Source organism: Crocodylus siamensis, chromosome 1 (assembly GCF_052110815.1).
Source record: "Crocodylus siamensis isolate JL-2025a chromosome 1, ASM5211081v1, whole genome shotgun sequence".
Lineage (NCBI taxonomy): Eukaryota > Metazoa > Chordata > Crocodylia > Crocodylidae > Crocodylus > Crocodylus siamensis.
In genome coordinates, this window is record NC_143395.1 from 249,689,146 (window position 1) to 249,707,794 (window position 18,649).

The 18,649-nt window shown below is 41.2% G+C and overlaps 1 protein-coding gene across 1 annotated transcript in view; it reads left to right on the forward strand.

Moving 5' to 3' along the window:
• Positions 1–18,649, forward strand: part of NCAM2 (neural cell adhesion molecule 2) — a 535,968-nt gene that overhangs the window by 450,330 nt on the left and 66,989 nt on the right. Inside the window, exons 13-14 of the mRNA XM_090060216.1 lie at positions 143–262; positions 10,325–10,446. Coding sequence (XP_089916342.1) covers positions 143–262; positions 10,325–10,446 — 242 coding nt within the window. The remainder of the gene's footprint in view (positions 1–142; positions 263–10,324; positions 10,447–18,649) is intronic.

The following is an 18,649-nucleotide window of genomic DNA, read 5'->3' on the forward strand; positions in this document are numbered from 1 at the left end:
TTTGAAAAAATAAACCATTTTAAAATCAGCTTCCTAATTGATGGTGAAGTATGTATATTTGAAAATGGCCTTGGAAATGTTATGTTCTTAACCTATCATTTAGTCAATTTTTGTTTCAGTACTTTCTTTCCTTTCCTTTTAGCAATGGTAGTTCTGAGCAATCTGGAGCCAAATACAACATATGAAATCAAGGTTGCAGCTGTAAATGGAAAAGGGCAAGGAGAATATAGTAAAATCGAGATCTTTCAGACCTTACCCGTCCGTAAGTAATATTTTTCCTTTTAAATGAAAACTTAATTTTATCTGCACTGTTGGCAGGCTTGTTGACTTCTAGCTCAGCTATTAATTTTAAATATGAAAAATAACCTCTAATATTCAAAGAAAAGCTTGTGCTTCAGAAATCAGCACAACATTATGAGGTTCTTTCAAATGTGATGTTTTCAGGTAGCTTGTATAAGTTTTAATTTGATAATTTCTTTAGTAATTTATATTTTATTAGTATAATAACAAAAGCTGTATCATAGCCAGGTGTATATGACATTAAAATGTACAAGACTACAGTTAGTCTCATCAACATAAATAAGATTAGAATTTAGCCTTCTAGTAGTTTCCCCAGCAAATTATTCTAGGCACAGTATCCTATTAATCTATCTTGAAATTGAATCATAAAAAGGAAAATATGGGCACCTGTAAATCAGTTGTTATAACTATGATTACATGAGAGTGGCAAATGCCAAAGACTCATTTTCAGAAAAGCAGTAATCTTTGTAGCCAGGGCATTTAGATCTACCACTACTAAGCACTAATGAAAAGTATTATTTTCAATTCGAAACAAAACTCAAGTACAAACAGACAAGGTAAGTAGTAGAAAGTAGTGTACATAGCTTTTAGCCCTCTGGCAAAAGATAACTTTTGCTTTTAGGCCAATTTTTGGCATGCTTATTTGCACTGAGTAGGGGTATCACAGTCTTCTGCAATGAGGGATAAAGAGCTAGTTAGTGCAAGCAAAGTGACACAAAAACCGACTTTTAAAGACAGATTAATAAAATTATTTTTGGCTAGTCAGACAACAAAGAACTATTTCCTTTTGATAATAAATTATGTAGGCAATGACTCCAGAGCATGCTTCTGTCCCAAAATCTGTTGCCTTCCCATTGTACTATTTGAAAATGTGATATTCTTTTTGTTTAAATTGTGTACATAGCATATGCACCCAGCGGGTTTCAAACATCCGGTCCCGGGCTGCTCAGTTTTGAATGTGGGCGTTTGCCTGTCGCCTCGTCTCTGGTGTTGTCCAGCCCAAATGTATGACCTTGTGATAGTCTCTGCCCCAATCTCGTCTGCCACAACTTTTCTAGTACTTTCAGTGGAGGGGTCAACTACTCAGGCCTATCTGGAGTCAGGACTCTTGGGGCAATGGTCTTTTGCGAGGCTCCGCCTTTTCCTACACCTCACCCTGATACCCACCCTCGCTGAGATGCTGTTTCCCAGGCCTGACCCTCTTCTTGTAATGTAAGGGGCACTCTGTTACGGATCCGCAGGTCTATCCTGACCCTGAACCGAGCTGACTAGCAGGCCCTTCTCAGGCTTCCTCTCCCTGCCTCTCCAAAAGTGGGCAACTAAACAATGAAAGTGAAAGAAAATGATACCAGTAAGACTCCCTCGTTACAAACAAAAATTGGGCTCCCTGGCCGGGAGAATTCCTCTCCCTATCCACGGTATCCCTCAGTCCGGCTGATACACTACTGGAGTGCTGCACAGCTACTACTGGTCCCTCCAATTACTTCCTACTCAGTCCCTCGCCAAGTGGCTCCGTCCTGCAGGCTCTTGCCTCCTGCAGCCTCTCTCGCTGCCTGCACTCTCTGCTTCCCAAACCTGTGCCGCTCCCACCTGAGTTGCCGGGTCTTCTTTCATCCCCCTCTCTTCGGGGTTGCTTCCCCCGTCAGCCTCGGCTCCTGGGTCCTCACACCCGGCTCCGCAGTCACGAGCACAGGCATCTGCTGCCACTCCACTATCGTTCTCCCTCCAGCAGCCACGGGGTATCCTCCTGCCTAGTGGTGGTCCGCTGGCTCCCTCCTCATCTCCAAGCGAGACTCCAAGGCCAGCTCCACTGGTAGCCCCACTCCTGCTCTCCTCCCCGCCTCTCTTCCTCTGCACACTTCTTATTCTCCTGCTCTGGCTCCAATCCTCATTAATCGCAGCTGGCCGCAGTTTCAAAAAGATGTGGCTAATCAGCCACGCGGGTCCCACTTCCTCTTCCGGTCTTTCCGCGGCGTCAGCTGCAGGTAAGGGAATCGTTGTTCCCTTTCTGCTCCCCTCATCTTCCCAGTCAAGTTTTGGGTCCTGGGGTTCCCCTTTGGCCTCTCTGGGTCTCTTTTGTGCATTTCCTCTGTGACAGCATAATAATAGGTGAAAGATTTGCCAATGTCTTTCTATCTCAAACCAGGAAACGTTGCACTGAGTTATCATCAATTACTGGACTTCATTATTAAAGGCCAGAAATCAGGGAAATTCTGAGCTGAGATATGAAATCAAACCAGCTTTTCTACAAGTAATTATAACACCTATCATTGATAAGATCATTTTTGATCACCAAAATCTCAAGCATTTCAAAGTAAGGGAGCATCTTGTCTTAATGAATGAGAAGGGAAATTGTTTTTATTAGAAAGCAGTTTCTACTCCTTAAAAGTAATCCTGATTTAGAACAGAGAAAAGAAAAAAAAAACTTCCAAAAAACAAAAATGAAAAAAAAACAACCCTCTCTCCTATATACTAAATGGCCGTCAAGAGAACCATGCAAAAGTGAGGAAAAGCAGTCCTGAGATGCTTACATATGTTTTTAAAGAGAGAGAGTGTAGCTTCATATACTAATATATATACAGACACAGAGAGAGAGAGAATTACCCAGTCATACCAAGCTTTTACTTGGCCTGCTTTATTCTGAACAGTTGATAAGGCATCAAGTCATGCTACTCAAAAAATGTTGGCTTTTTTTTTCTGGTAAACTATACAATAAAAGTTCCTGCAAAATTTCCTCTAAAAATTTGTTCATGTAGTTTTGTTTTTGTTTTCAATTATTAAAAAAAAAACCTTGAAAATTTAAAATTCTGATTTATTGAACTGATGTCTGAACAAGATATCATTTTGTAAAGAGTGACCTAGACATGTTATACATTTACATAGTAACTTACCTTCACTGCTGATAATTGTGGTTGCCCTTCTCTGTATCTTTTTTGATTCTACCACATTTTTTGAGATGCAAAGACCAGAACTACACCCAGTATTCAAGATATGGACACAACATAGATCTGCATAATGGCACAATGATGACCTCCATTTTGTTTTCAGTTCTCTTCTTAACAATACCCAGCATTTTACTGGCATTTCTGGTGACTGCTGCACATTAAGCTGATGTTTTTAGAGAACTATTTACAAGGATTCACAGGTCCCTTTCCTGAGTCATACCAGCTAGTTAAGAACCCAGCACTGTGTATATATGGTTGATGTTAAAATTTTTCCACCACATCCATTACCTTACATTTGTCAACACTGAAGCTCATCTGACATTTTTTGCCCAATCACTTGGTTTGGTGAGATCTTTCTGGAGCTCTGTCCATCAGATAGTGCTAAGGGATCATTAAAACAAAATTAACTCTTAAATCATAGAAATTAAGGGCTGGAAGGGACCTCAAAAGATCATTGAGTCCAATCCCCCTGCTTTGGGCAGGAATACTGCTGAGATCAAATGATCCCAGCTAGGTGTCTGCCTAGTCTCCTCTTGAAGAATTCCATGGTAGGGGTCTGCACCACCTCCTTGGGAAGTCTATTCCAGATTTTAGTCACCCTTACTGTAAAGAAGTTCTTCCTTACATCCAACCAGAAACCATCATCTAACAGTTTGACCGTTGCTCCTTGCCCTCCCCTGGGGCGCCCTAGTGACCAGTTTTTATCCCAGCTCCCGATATTCACCCCTTACATACTTAGAGACGGCCACCAAGTGCCCCCTCAGTCTTCTCTTCCCCAGGATGAACACAGTCTCAGATCCCTTAGTCTTTCTTCCTAAGGTTTGTCCTTCAGGTCCTTAATCATTCTTGTTGCCCTTTTCTGGAGCCTTTCAAGATTCTCCACATCTTTTTTGAAGGACAGTGCCCAGAACTTGACACAGTACTCCAGCTAAGGTCTCACAAGTGCCAAGTAGAGAGGAAATATCACTTCCTTAGCCCTATTCACAATGTGTGAGCCCAGCATGCTGTTAGCTCTGTTGACTACAGCATTGCAGTGGTGACTCATGTTCATCCTTGGTTCTGAACTAGCTGGTATGACTCAGGAAAGAGACCTTTGAATCCTTGTAGATAGCTCTCTAAAAACATCAGCTCAATGTACAGCAGTCACCACAAAAGCTAATAAAATGCTAGGCACTATTAAGAGAAGTGAAAACAAAATGGAAGTCATAGTCCTACCATTATGCAAATCTGTGTTGTGCCCATATCTTGAATACTGGGTGCAGTTCTGGTCTTTGCATCTCAAAAAGTATGTGGTAGAATCAAAAAAGATACAGAGAAGGGCAACCACAATGAGCAGCAGTGAAGGTAGGTTACAATGCAATGAAATATAGACATGAAATATGAAACATAATGCAATGAGAAATGGATATGAAACACAAAAATACATGTTGGTCCAACTAAAACTGAACTTTACTGATACAAATTTTTTTATCTTGGCTGTTTCTATATACAGAGAGAGAAAAACACTTAGTACAATGATCTCACCCAATTTCCAGACGGTAACTTTGCTCAACTAGGTGTCCAGTCAGTTCCTGAAAGCAGAGGGTATATCAGTGGAAAGTCTTTATGGCTAGCAAAGTCAAAATCCGGACAAGTGTTGAAATCTGGATTTATGAAAACAGTTAACTTTCTTGCTGACCCTTTTATACTTTTCTTCAACTTTACTCATCTGAAGACTCTTTCCTTCTGGATTAGTTTCCCTGCAGTCAGCGTACTGTCCATATTTTATCCTGTCATCATATTCGTTTGTTCAACAGACCCATCACATTCACAGTGCACACCTGATTTCGTCCTTTACCGGTATCTTGATTTGGGCATTGCCTACTGGTTTCCTCTTAACACCTTTCATTAACATATCCAACTATTTCATCCCTCTGATTCAATTGGTTAGTGCCAAGTTTAGTTAATTTAAGCTGGTAACAAGGCTATTACTACGTTATGTTAGGAAAAACTTCTCACAGTGATAGAAAAGAAAGAAACATCATATGAGCAAGCTCGAGGCCATAAGCTGTCTGCGAAAATGAGCTCAAGGCCAGCTGATATTGCAGACACCAGCAAAATGAAAAGTTCAAGTAATAATGAGGCTGATAAAAAAGTTTAAGCAATGGTAAGAGATGGCTAAATATAAAGAAAAGTTTAAATAATGTTGTAATTCACCACTCACACAGGTGCAACTTTAAGCATAAATGTGACAAGCTACCCTAATAGTTCCTCTCCATGAGTTTGCAGTTTGACTTCCTGGAATATTTTTGGTAGCTTCTTCAAACTTGGAGATTTCAATGTGCACCCTCTTTTCCAAGTCACTGATGAAAATATATGGTCCCAGCAGAGATTCCTACAGGACCCATTTTTTACCTCCCTCTATCCTGAAAAGTCATCATTTACCCCTACCCTTTGTGTCTTATCTTTTAACCAGCTCTCAGTTCATGAAAGAACATCCCATCCTATACCATGACAACTCAACTTTTTAAAAAACTTTTGATGAGGGACCTTGTCAAATGCTTTTTGAAAGTCCAAATCAATTATGTTAGCTGAATCCCCCATGTCCACATGCATGTTAATACTCTCAAAGACATCCAGCAATTTGTTGAGGCAGGCTTTCCCTTTACAGAAACTCTGCTGGTTCTTCCACAGGAGGTCATCTAATAATCCCACTGATTCTTGTAATGGGGGGGGCCTCCTTGGAGTCTATCTACTGGTGACCCCGCCCACCTGTTATGGGCCAACCGTCCACCTTCTCTCCCGCCATGCCTTGTTGTTAATTAATTGTTCTTAATTAAGTGGGAGGGTGCCCATTGTATGCCCGGAGGCACCGTCTGTGGCTCCGTTCCTCCCCTACACCACATCCCAAGCCTCACAGATGGTATTTTGTAAATTCCTCTTTATGCTGGGGTCTCGGCCACTGCGGGCCCATCCCTTTTCTCTCTAGTTAGGTCTGTCAGTCAAAAAAACCCCTCTAATCAGGGTTTGACTCCCAGGCTCTAGCTCTCAAAAAAAACCCCAAAAAACCCTCCCTTGGGCTCCTGCCCCTGTGGTGCTGGGGTCTGTGCATCCCCAAACACTAAGCCCTCTCTGGCACTGGGGTCAGCTCACACCCGAACACTGCACCCTCTCGAGCCCGAGGGTCAGCTTACCCCTGAATATTGCACCCTCTCTAGTGCCAGGGTCAGCTAACCCCTGAATACAGCACCCTCTCTGTCACTGGGGCCCCCACACTGCAGTGGGCCCCCAATGAGGCCTTCTCCTTCCCCAAATAGCCTCACCCAAACCACCAGTGTTAACATTAAACAAGAGAGGCAACATGCCTGCTTACTTTAGATAATCAGGAGGATGGCTCAGGGCATGGCATAGTCTTCCAACGGAGACTGCAGCCACAGCACTGTAGTCATTGGGAATCCACCTCCCTGCTGCCCCTCTGGCCTTCTCCACTTGCCATTTGTAGAGTCCTGGCCTTCCTCTTCCTGTCACCTGACTGGCTGGCAGGGCCTGAGCTTTAACCCCTACTTGACCAGCCAGCCATGACTGGAAGGTTCTGGGCTTGAAGGGACCACCCTGCCTTTTAGTAACAGGGTTAATGTTCTCTGTTACAATTTTCTCCCTGGCTTCCTTCTTCTGATATTTATTTTAATTGTTTTATGATTAATTTAGCATTTTCTGCTATATATTCTTTTTTAGCCCTCCTTATATCACTTTCACACTTGACCTGCCAGAATTTGTGAGCTTACCTGTTTTCCTTATTTGGGCATGCCTTCTGTTTTTTGAAGGATCTCTTTTTGCCTTGCTTGGGCTCCTTAAGTCTGCTATTAAACCATGCAGGGATTTTATTGGACTCCCCATTAGCCTTTTTGCTGCTCCTTTTAATTTTTTTCTCGCTCTTGTGTTATTTCCCTTCCTAAAGTAATTTATTAGTGTGGTGGATTTTACTTACTCCCTCCTACGAGAATGTTGAATGTGATTGTTCGGATCAGTATTAGAGAGTGACTCACCAAGAGATCCTTCTTGAACCAGGTCTTGTTTGTTACTCAGGATTAGTTCTAGAATTACTTCTCCTTTGGTATATTATATCCAGAAATATTATCTCCATATTTGGCCCTAATGAAGTGTATACATAGTAAGGCTAGTTGAAATTTTCAGTTAGTATTGATTGTCTCATTTTAGCAGCTTTTCTAATCTCCCTGATGATTTCATGATGACCTTCACCTTGATCTGATGATTGGTAGTACAAACCTAGTACTATATTCTTTTTATTCAAGCATTGAATTTCTGTCCACAGGGATTCTATGGTAGCTTTCCTTTCAAATAAGTTTTTTATTCTGTTACTATTTATATTATTCTTAACATACAGTGGCACTCCCCCACCTGCATGTCCTACACTGTCATCTCTATGTAGTTTGTAACCTGGTATAAACAGTGCCCAGTTCATTATCATTCTTCCACCAGGACTCTGAGATGCCTAGTGTGTAAAAGTCATTATTTAATACCAGACATCCTGGTTCATGCATCTTATCTTTTAGGCTTCTGGTATTTGTGTGGAAGTATTTGTGTAGAAGTATTTTCTCCTTATTCAGCTGTCAGTTACTGCTCATGCTATTTGATTCTGACTTATCCTCAGTATTATGTATAGTTATACCTCTTATGCCTCTACTATCCCCTTCAAGTCAGTATATGATCAGAGTGATGTCTCCTTTTGGGCTTATGTTAACTTATACTGTGTACTTGCACCGAGCACTCTTCTGCATCTGTTATTTACTCCCACTTTTTAGTTTAAAAGCTGCTGTACACCCTTTCTCATATTTAGTGCCAAAAGTCTGGTTCCATACTGGTTCAGGTTTTCTGTACAAGTTCCTCCCCAGTAAACACAAATCCATCTTCTCTGTGCCATCATCTCATCTACCTATTGAGACTCTGGAGCTTTTCCTATCTCTCTGTAGGACTGGAAGTATTGATACTGTGGAGGTCTTGGATTTAATCTCTGGTTTAGCAACTTAAATTTAGATTTAAGGACTTCCGTTCTACACCTCCCTACATCTATGGTACCCACATAGAGCATGACCACCAGCTCCTCCCTAGCATCTACTAGCAACCTACCTACAAATCTTATTGGGTCTTCTACCTTTGCTCCTAGCAGTTAAGTCACCAGGAAGTGCTCCAAGAAATCAAAAACCAAGCTACCTAAGAATATAATGATCAAGCCCCCTCTAGTCCTACCACTTGATTTTTTTTTTCTATCCTGTGGGATCCAGTCCTTTAGAGAAGTATCCTTTGTGCAAGAGGTCTTTCAAAGCCAAAAGCAACTTGCATTGGGTGCACACATACGAAACCTGCCCCCAGGGCACTTCAGCTAGATATCTAAGTTGATTAGTCTTAACTAAAGGACTAGCTTACCTTGAAGGCTTCAAAGAGGGGAGGTACAAACTGCTCTCTTTACTATTGCTCTCTCCCCTGGTCACTCAGCTTCCCTCCTTTTGTGGTTTCCAAGCCTGGACTAGCTCTGCCCACTCCCTAGGGCCTCATTAGGTCATAGACGGCAACATTTCCTCTGTAAACACTCAGCAAGCAACACTCAAATCTCAAAGCATATCACCCAAACAAAGAACAAAATTGATGCTCACCAAACACCTAAACAGATCAAATTCACAAAGCTTATGTATCTTCCAGGGAAAAGATCTGGTGCCTGGCTCCTTTTCCATCTTTTCGTCTTGCTCCCACTGAACTATCTTGCAAACTGCCCTGTTCACTTATTCCTGCCTCCTCACTGAGAGTGTAACAAGGAAGTTGCTTTAAAGGCATATAGCATGGTAACTAGGTCTGCGCAAAGTGGCTAGTATTCACTATGGATTTGGATTTGGCTGATTTGGGGGGCAGTGATTCGATTTGGTGGTTTGAATCACTGTTCCTGCCCGCTCTTAATGGTTGCCCTGCCTGGCCCCAGCCCCTGGCTCTTTGAGGGGAAAAAACCCCACTCACCAGCTGCTGTCAGGCAGAGGACAATCCCCGCTGGCCCCCCACTACCACACACTGCATGGGGGGCACTGCTATGAGCCCCCCCATGGCTGCCCCACCCACCCCAGCTCCCAGCCCTTCAAAACAAAAAAACCCCAAATCACTGGCTGCTACTGGAGGGAAATTTCCACTGACCCATGCTGTGTGGGGGATCTGCCATGAGCCCCCTGAAGTCCCAGGGCTGCCACAGGAGCCAGGGAGTCAGGGGTTTTTTTGTTTTGTTTTTTAAGGGCCAGCAGCTGGGGTGGGTAGGGCAGCCAAGGGGGGAGGGGCTGGGACAGTGGGCAGGGGTCAGGAGGCTAGTGGCAGAACCCTCCAAGCAGTGTGGGACAGTGGGGAGCAGCGGGGATCTCCCCCCGCCACACCTGGCAGGAGCCAGTGAGTAGGGACTTTTTTTTAAACAACCAGGAGTTAGGCTGGGTGAGGGAGCTGTGGGGGGCTGGGAAAGCGAGCAGGGGTTGTGGGGCAGTCAGGGGTCCCCCCATGGTCTCCTCCCTGTTCCTCCAGTTCTCCCTTCCCTGCCCACTACTTTCCAGCATGGAGTCCGGGTCCAGCTCCCTGCTACGGCCAGCAGGAACTGCCCAAATCGCCCAAGCTCTCCAAATATTTTCCAAATTGATAAGGACCTTTTAATTGGTCCCCTGATTCGATTTAGAGATTCAGCCACCAAATTGGGCTGAATCTCCTCTGAATCGAATCGGCACCCAAAGCTTTGCACAGCCCTAATGGCAACCCTTCTTGGAACTGAATAGCTTAACAACAGTATACCAAATACATGTTAACTACTTTGTTAATATGCTGTGTGTCCAGAATCTGAGTTTATATTTGAAAGAGGAAAAACTGTCAAAACAAAGTGAAACTACTTTCCTTCTTAATTCCTTCTATTTTCTGTTTCTGTTACAGAACATTCTTAATCGTAGCAATAGTGTTAGTGTCACAATGCTTGTGATATGAATGCTTAGAAAAATTGTGTTTGATTATAAGTAATACATACAACAGAAATATTAAATTTATCTTATTTTCCTTCTCATGACTAGGTGAGCCAAGTCCCCCATCAATTCATGGACAGCCAGGCAGTGGAAAGAGCTTTAAACTTAGCATAACTAAACAGGATGATGGAGGAGCTCCTATTTTGGAGTACATTGTGAAATACAGAAGTGTAAGTATTCCATTATTCACAAAGGATAGTGTTGTGGTTCAATATAATTTTTAAATGCAGAGAAAAGTTTTACTAGAAATGAGATCTAAATTTAAAAAGCATTGCTTAACGCATGAGTGAAATAACATACTCTAATATTATTACTTCCCATGACCATGATTTTAGTCCCAGATTAGTAAACTCATATTCGGATAGCTTTTAGATTTTAGGTGACAAAATACATACAATTTTATTTCCTTTTCCAGTCTACTGTAGTGTATTTAAAAATAGTGAGGGGAAAGAAAGTACAATTAGCAAATGGGGATAGGCTTCATAGTAGTCCCTGAATATACAGAAGCAGTGATCAGCCATCATCCAACTATACCTGACTAGATGTAGCAGAAGTCCACTTAAAATACATTAAACAGAAAGTGGCTATGCCCTTATATGCTATAGAAACTAGAAAGCTGCAAGAAGTTATTTCAAGTTACGAGCCTATTTATTTACCTGTAGTGCTGTCATTGTCGGTAAGCCAACATACTCATTTTTAAAATAGTTTTGATATGCTTCCTAAGATATTTTACCAGAGATCTTTTTAATTTTATTCTAGATCTAGGTTTATACAAGTGCTAAACGTGAGAAGTAAAGTTATTGTTTCCCCTATGCTAACTATAACCAAAGAAGATTGGTAACTCAAAATCAACTGAGAGTGAGGTGATAGAGCTTGCAATAATAGCTTTAGGGAATAACAGCAGTCTTTATATCAAGGATTCCTAGATCTTAATTGATTTACTTAAATCACTTGCAGTCTAACAAGTTTCAGAGTATCTCTGTGAAAAAAAAGAAGAGGCAAAGTAACTGGAGTGATATGATAACAAAATACACAAAGAGCTAATGAGATCTAATGGAATTGTATGAAGATGTGTTTCCTGGTCATTACTTCCTGGTCATTTCAAAGTGTCTGGTTATTTATATACAAAAATATTTTAAATAGACTTAAAAAGTCTAGGTCAAGATGTGGATTATGGATTTCCTTACTATAAGGAACCTAACTCATATCCATTACCATTTATTTTAAAAAAAATTGTATATTATATAGTCTGGTTTTGGTCAGAATATATTTTCACTTAAAGTGTTAATGTGTTTTATGTATGTAAGTGTGTGCTGTACAGGGAATAAATGAAAATGTGAAGACTTAAATAATGATTAAAAACAAACCATAAAGGTAGCCAAACATCATTTCTGTAAATCCAGTTATTCCAATCTATTTATTTAAAATCTTTCTATACATCTATTTATCTAATCTAAATGTAAAGAGAATATTTTATATTATCCAAAAAAAAAGAATCAGCATTTTGATTTTTGGACAATACAAAAAGCAAATTATAAGAAATGTATATAATATATTAATGATTAATATAATATATACATATTTGTCTTTTTGTATAGTGCATGTTACAGGAGAAGCCTTTCTGGTTTTCTGTATTGGTGGTAGTGAATGTTATGGAGAAGTTAACAATGGAAAGTGAGGAACAAAGGAAATTGGTACCAATGTGTAATAATCTTACTCTCCTCCAAGGTACCCCCCCACACAATCAACTCTCAACCCTTATTGGAAAGTGTCACCTATGTTTAATTCCTTTTTAAAGTTTGTAACATTGGCTCCTAGCTATTTAAGTGTTGTTAAATACAGAAAAGAGAGATTTAATTTTAGTTCAGTGTCTTTAGAAGGGCTTAATCTATAGGTGCAACAAGGGCGCTGGAGTCGGCTGCTTCTGGACGCAGCATTTACTTGTGTGCCTGGGACTGCAGCATGTCAAGCTGGGCTAGAGCAGCTCTGGGCTGGCAGGAGGTCGGGGGTGGGGGTCAGCTCCAGGCTGCAGGTAACAGCACTGGGCAACGGAGGGACGGGCTGGGGCACAAGGGTGCCACAGTGCAGGGTTAGCCAGTAGACAGTCCCTGCATTGTAGCACCCTTGTGTCCCAGCCAGCCCCTGTCACAGTCTACACATTTAAGCACAAGTAACTGTTCTGCTATAGGATAGTACTGTCCCTGACCAGTACATACAGTTGGTATGTATCCTACGGCAGAGTTAATTCATTTACTGTTCCCTAATATGGGCACATGTGTAGACTCTGACACTTGACTGGAGTTAATTAGTCCACTCGCATAAAGCTTGCATGTGGATGCACCCACTGAGAACACCTCTGTTAGTCTGTTTACTCCATATCCTGGTGCATAACTAAATTTCCTCTTTATTTCAAGTACAGATGTTGAAAGCTGAGTGAGATACAGTAATACATCATCAATTTGCAGAGCTTGTTTATGCCCACTTGTTCATAAATTCAGTTTCAGTTGATTTGTACTCGCTTTGCTAAGAATCTTTAAATTGGGAAAACAGCAGGAGTGACAAGATATACTCCAATGTGTGCGATTGCTCAGAATCTCATCTGTGTGCAAGGTCTGAAGCAAGCCGCCAAATCCTTACTGCATTTTTGATGGTCTGTCTTTTTTTGCAGAATTTCCTTCATCTTTAAATTATAGTTTTCCCTTGTGTCTGTAAAACAATGTGCTTTTTCCTGTAGCTTGTCAGACTGCAATAGGTGCTGTGTCCCCTTTCATCTCCAGCAGTCCAGCAAGTGGGAAAGAGATGATGTGGAGAAGGGGAACGAAGAACCTAAGGAAGGAGATAGAGAGGACCAGCTAGGTAGCATGACCTACATATAATGCCATTCATTTTTACCCCACTGAAATACCTTTCTCCATTAACTAGTACCTTGGAACATCAGGCCACAGAGATGCTGCTTTTGTTTGGAGCCACGTCCATATTTTCTAAGCACTCAGTTGGGGAAAAAAAAAGTCATTTGACCAAATTAAAGGCCTCTCTGAAACAAAAGATAGAATAATAATTTCCTAGTGCTTTAATCAGAATGAATGGATGCTATTTAAAGTTCTTAATTATCTGTTGACTATTTGTCCTCTATGTTCACCATTCAGTCCCATTTAATTAGCTTTCCTATAATTCCTTCCAGCCTCATTAGCAGCACCTGGACCAATATCTTTGCTCGCGTGTTTAAGACTTACACTCAATAATAAGCTGAATATCAGTCAACAGGTTTTTCATCTTTGGGAGCAGTCTTTCTGTATGGTTTATTTTTTATTAGGGATCAGTTTCCCTAATTGTTTTGTATTTCTACACAAACTCTTGCTAGGACTGTGGACAGTCCAACTATATAAAAGATCACTGCAAAGCCCAGGACATTTTTATTCTGCCAGTTGCCTGTTCTGCTTCTGTCAGTCTTTGCTGTAGAGAATTGTCCTAGTTCTGTTATGGTCATTTAAAAAAAAATAAATTTAACCAAATAATTTTGAAGCATGGAGCTTTCTGTTCCAAGCTCCAGCATACATCACCTAGAATACACATTTTCCAGTACCTTTTATAATCATATCCTCACTTTCCATGTGAAGTCTTACTAGCTACAAGTGGTGCAAGGAGCATAGGGACTTCATATGTGTTTCGGAGAGAGAAATCCTTCTCTACTACTTAAGGCCACAAAATGCCAATGATTTAGAAATAGTTTGATAGTAGCTAGTGTCAGGAGGGACCTGAACAGATCATCTAGCCTGACCCCCTGCCATAGGCAGGAATGAATGCTGGGTTCACAAGACCACAGACAGGTGATCATCCAACCTCCTCCTGAATTTGCCCAAGGTAGGGGAGAGGACCACTTCCCTGGGAAGTTGGTTCCATATTTTGGCCAACCTAACTGTAAAATATTACCTCCTGATCTCTAACCTAAACCTATTTTCCATCAGCTTATTACCGTTGTTCCTTGTCACTCCAAGTGGTGCTGGGGAGAAAAGGGCTATATCTATTTGCTATTGATCTCCCCTGATAAGTTTGTAGGCAGCCACCAGGCCCCCCCTCAGCCTCCTCTTGCTGAGGCTGAACAGGTTCAGGTCCCTCAGTCCCTCCTCGTAGGGCCTGTCCTGCTGCCCTTTCACCAAGTGGGTGGCCCTCCTCTAAACCCTCTCCAGGCTGACCACGTCCCTTTTGAAGTGCGGCACCCAGTACTGAACACAGTACTCCAACTGCGGCCTGACCAAAGCCGCATAGAGGGGGAGTATCACCTCTCTGGACCAGCTTCAGATGCACCTTTGGATGCATGACAAGATATGGCTGGCCTTGCTGGCTGCTGTCTGGCATTGGAAGCTCATGTTCATCTTGGAGTCGATAATGACTCCAAGATCCCTTTCCACTTCTGTGCTTTCAAGGAGGGAACTCCCCAGCCTGCATGTATGCTGTGGATTCCTTCTCCCAAGGTGCAGCACCCTGCACTTGTCTACGTTGAACCCCATCCTATTCTCATCTGCCCATTTTTGTAGTCTGAATAAATCTTGTTGCAGCCTCTCTCTCCCTTCAAGTGTGTCCACCTCACCCCACATCTTAGTATCATCAGCAAACTTGGACAGTGTGCTTTCCACCCCGTCATCCAAGTTACTGATGAAGATGTTAAACAGTGCGGGCCTGAGGACTGAGCTCTGGGGGACCCCACTACTCAGATCTCGCCAGATTGAGTACAACCCGTCCACCATTACTCTCTGGGTGCGCCCCATCAGCCAATTTTTTACCCATCCAACTGTGCAGGCATCGATGCCTACAGTCACTTATTTTATTGATGAAGATGGGGTGAGAGACAGTGTCAAAGGCCTTCTTAAAGTCTAGAAAGACTACATCCATGGCGACACCATCACCCAAGGATTTAGTTACCTGGTCATAAAAGGCAATCAGGTTGCTCAGGCAGGAACTACCTGTGATGAACCCATGCTGATTGCCCCTGAGCATGATCTCCCCTGCTGCCTCCCACAGATGTGCTCCTTGATGATTCTCTCCAAGATCTTCCTGAGCACCGAGGTGAGGCTTACAGGTTTTGTGTCCTCCTTCCTCCCTTTCTTGAAAATTGGGACCACATTAGCCAGTGTCCAATTTGCTGGCACCTGGCCAGATGACCACGAATGCTCATACAGCCAGGCCAAGGGCTCTGTGATGACCCCTGCCAGCTCCCTCAACAAGTTTTTCTGCTCCATTCTTGATTCCATAGCAATTTAGAATTGGGATAAAATATTTCATAATTTTCATAGGTTTCATAGACATTAGGGCTGGAAGGGACCTCAGAAGGTCATCGAGTCCAGCCCCCTGCCCCAGGGGCAGAGAGTCAGCAGGGGTCATAGGATCCCAACATATTAATGTAGCTAACTTTATTTGGAGTGTATCCCAGTGTCTGACAATAGCAGAAATGATATTCTAACCAATGCAAATGACTACTAAAAATATTCAACGAGAAAATGTTTTAATCACTCTATAGAAAGCACCTGCCTACCTGCAGATGTCTAAAACAAAATGGTAGTAAAAGTGTTGCTAGCTTCTTTCTCCTCTCTCTTCGCCTCCATAATTATATCTGGTGAAACTATTACAGAGTTGGTTTTCATCTTTCCTATCTTGACATGTCACAACATGATGTTATCATGTTGAGTTTTTGCATTGGTTGAACTTTGGTTCGAAGCTCGGCTAGGTTTCTCTCTCTTAACTTCTTCCTCTCTTTTTCACCTGTCCCCCATCTTAATTCTTTAAATATGGGGCTTTTAAAAAGACCCAGTTCAGTGTTTATTTTCTTCTGCTCTAGGGTCTCTTCCCTGTTGCACTGGTTTTGATTTGACCTCTCAGTTTTTCACTATACAGTTTTAGATAGATAGACAGAGATAGAGGCACAAGAAGTGATGCTTCCAGAACTCTTACCATTGTCAGTTCCAACTCCAAGATTTCCCCTTTGCATATTACAGAAATTATACAATTAGAATTATAAAGGAACTCTATCATATACTAAATCTATTTTTGTGTGATCCTGGGTTTTGTTATTTGAAGTGATATGTTTACCAAAAAGAGAAATGTTTTAAATGCAGCATATTTCTTTTTACAAACTTGATACAGGAAGCCTGCAGTTAAAAGATAACCACTCTGTCTCATGTGTTTTATTTTGTTATCTTTAAACACTGTGCTCCAGACTTTAGGCAGTTTTTTTTCCAAGTGCTTAAGGACCTTGAGTTCAATGGTAGTTATTCCCCTAAATATTTTTGAGGGTATGGGGCTTATAAACCTAAAAGTATTTTTATACTTGAGATTGTACAACAGTGTAAAGATGCCTGAACTAAGTTTCAGTCAGCTAATTTGGGTATCTATCTACTGCATAGTTTCCTATTGAGTGTATTATTAAGATTCATGAGAAACAACACATTCTCAGATGGAACATATTTAGCATTAAACTGTCACACAAGGTGGCTCCTTCCTAGGAGAGAGAAATTAGATTGTATGAAGTTCCATTCTATTGCAGCTCCTATTTAAAGCCTCTCAGGGTAACTTACCCAATTGAGTGAAGAATTCCCTTTGAAAGAAGTGGGGATAAAACTCAACTGATAAGTTACAACACTTTAGGTTTTGCTTCTCCTTGTCCATTCCACTGTGGTTACTAGAGACAGCCAGTGTCCCCTACCCTCTAGTTGCAGTAGTGGCCACATACCATGTGAGGTATCCTAGGAAAGCTGCAGGTTGGTCCTTACCTAACCTGGTGTAATTTGCATCAGTATACAAAATTATTGTAAATTATTTGATGGTTTATGACCTTTAGGACCATAATTGCCTAGGTCACACATAAACATGAGAGTTACCCTTTGAAATTACTTTGACATCACAACAGTGAACAGAGCAACACCTATATATTTTTTTTTTAATCTGGGCCATAGGTAGTGGGGTTTGCAGAAGAACCTAGGTACCTAAGTGAATGGGAGTTACGTACCTAGACAGTTAAAATCCTACTAGGTTCTATCTGCATGCTTAAGCACCCTACTGCCTATCCAATCTGGCCCTTAGCCACTTTTGAAAATGTTAGCTTTTTGCCCTTTTATCTGTCTGTCAACACGTTATACTTCTTTAAGGGACATGGATTTATAAGAACAAGTCTCATAACATGTAGAAGTACTAGAACTGGGCATTTAGATTCCATAAGCAACTTTGAAAATCTCATCCATGATACTGCTCAGTGATCATGCATGAGACATCTGCAGTCTCCTATAAGAGGTACTTCAGCACTGCACAAAGAAAGCAAACAGTCTCAGGCTGTGGTCCAAATTGTAATGCGTGAAGATTTACATTGCTTGATGAAACTGTTAATAGCAGTCCTGATGGAAGAGTTGTATTTTGAAAGGAAAAGAAATTAGATTGTGAACTCTGGCTTCAAAGGAGCTTCTGGCCTTGCATGTGTTTGTAAAGTGCTTTATTTACATGAAACATTCTATAAATTATAAATATTAAGTATAATGAAAGAACAGCCTAATAAGGTAAGATATTTTACTTTACCTTAGGTCTATTTTTCTGCCCTTGAATACCAAATTAAAGGGCCTAAACAGAAACAGGAATATTTGTTGACACTGTTGGTGTTATTTCTTTCCCCTTCTACTTTAGCATTTGAAATTACCCTAGGAGTGTTTCTCAAAATAAAATACTGTCTTGAAATTACAGATACAATATCAGCTAAATTGTAGGAAATTTCAGCTGTTTTTTCTACATGTTCTGGTAAAGTGCCACTAATAGACTGAATGCAAGGAAAAAACAAGTTCAAGGAAAAATGAGGCAGGAGAGCTTGTGGGTTTCCCATAGATCTTGCTATTCTGACCTTTCTTTGAGTCTAAATTCTTCTACTTTTTAATTGGCAGTGTACTGCTAGATCTTTCACCATCATGTATCTTTGCGTTGTGCCTCTGATCACTTTTTTTCCCTGTCAGTCTATCCACCACCTTCCAGTTGAATTAAAATTTCAATATAGCTTCTTTGGCTAGATATAATTTATATTCTCTCAGCTGTTTCCTATTCTCTCTCTGCCACCACCTGATCATGTCCTCTTAGATCTACCAGATCTTCACTTAGTAAGATGTTTCTTCTAGATATATTAAACTAACTGCTAAGACTGTAACTTCAGACAATCTCCCAAATCTCATGTTTATCCCTGCCGCCAAATCTAATCCTTCAAGTTAACCTCAAAATTTGTTCAATTCTCATATCTTGGAAGAAAAGATGTAAAGCTACCCATCATCACCTCTGAAACATTAATTGTATCTGACAACATTCTATCTCTTCCTTTGTTTAAATTCATAGTGATATCCTCAGAAGGCT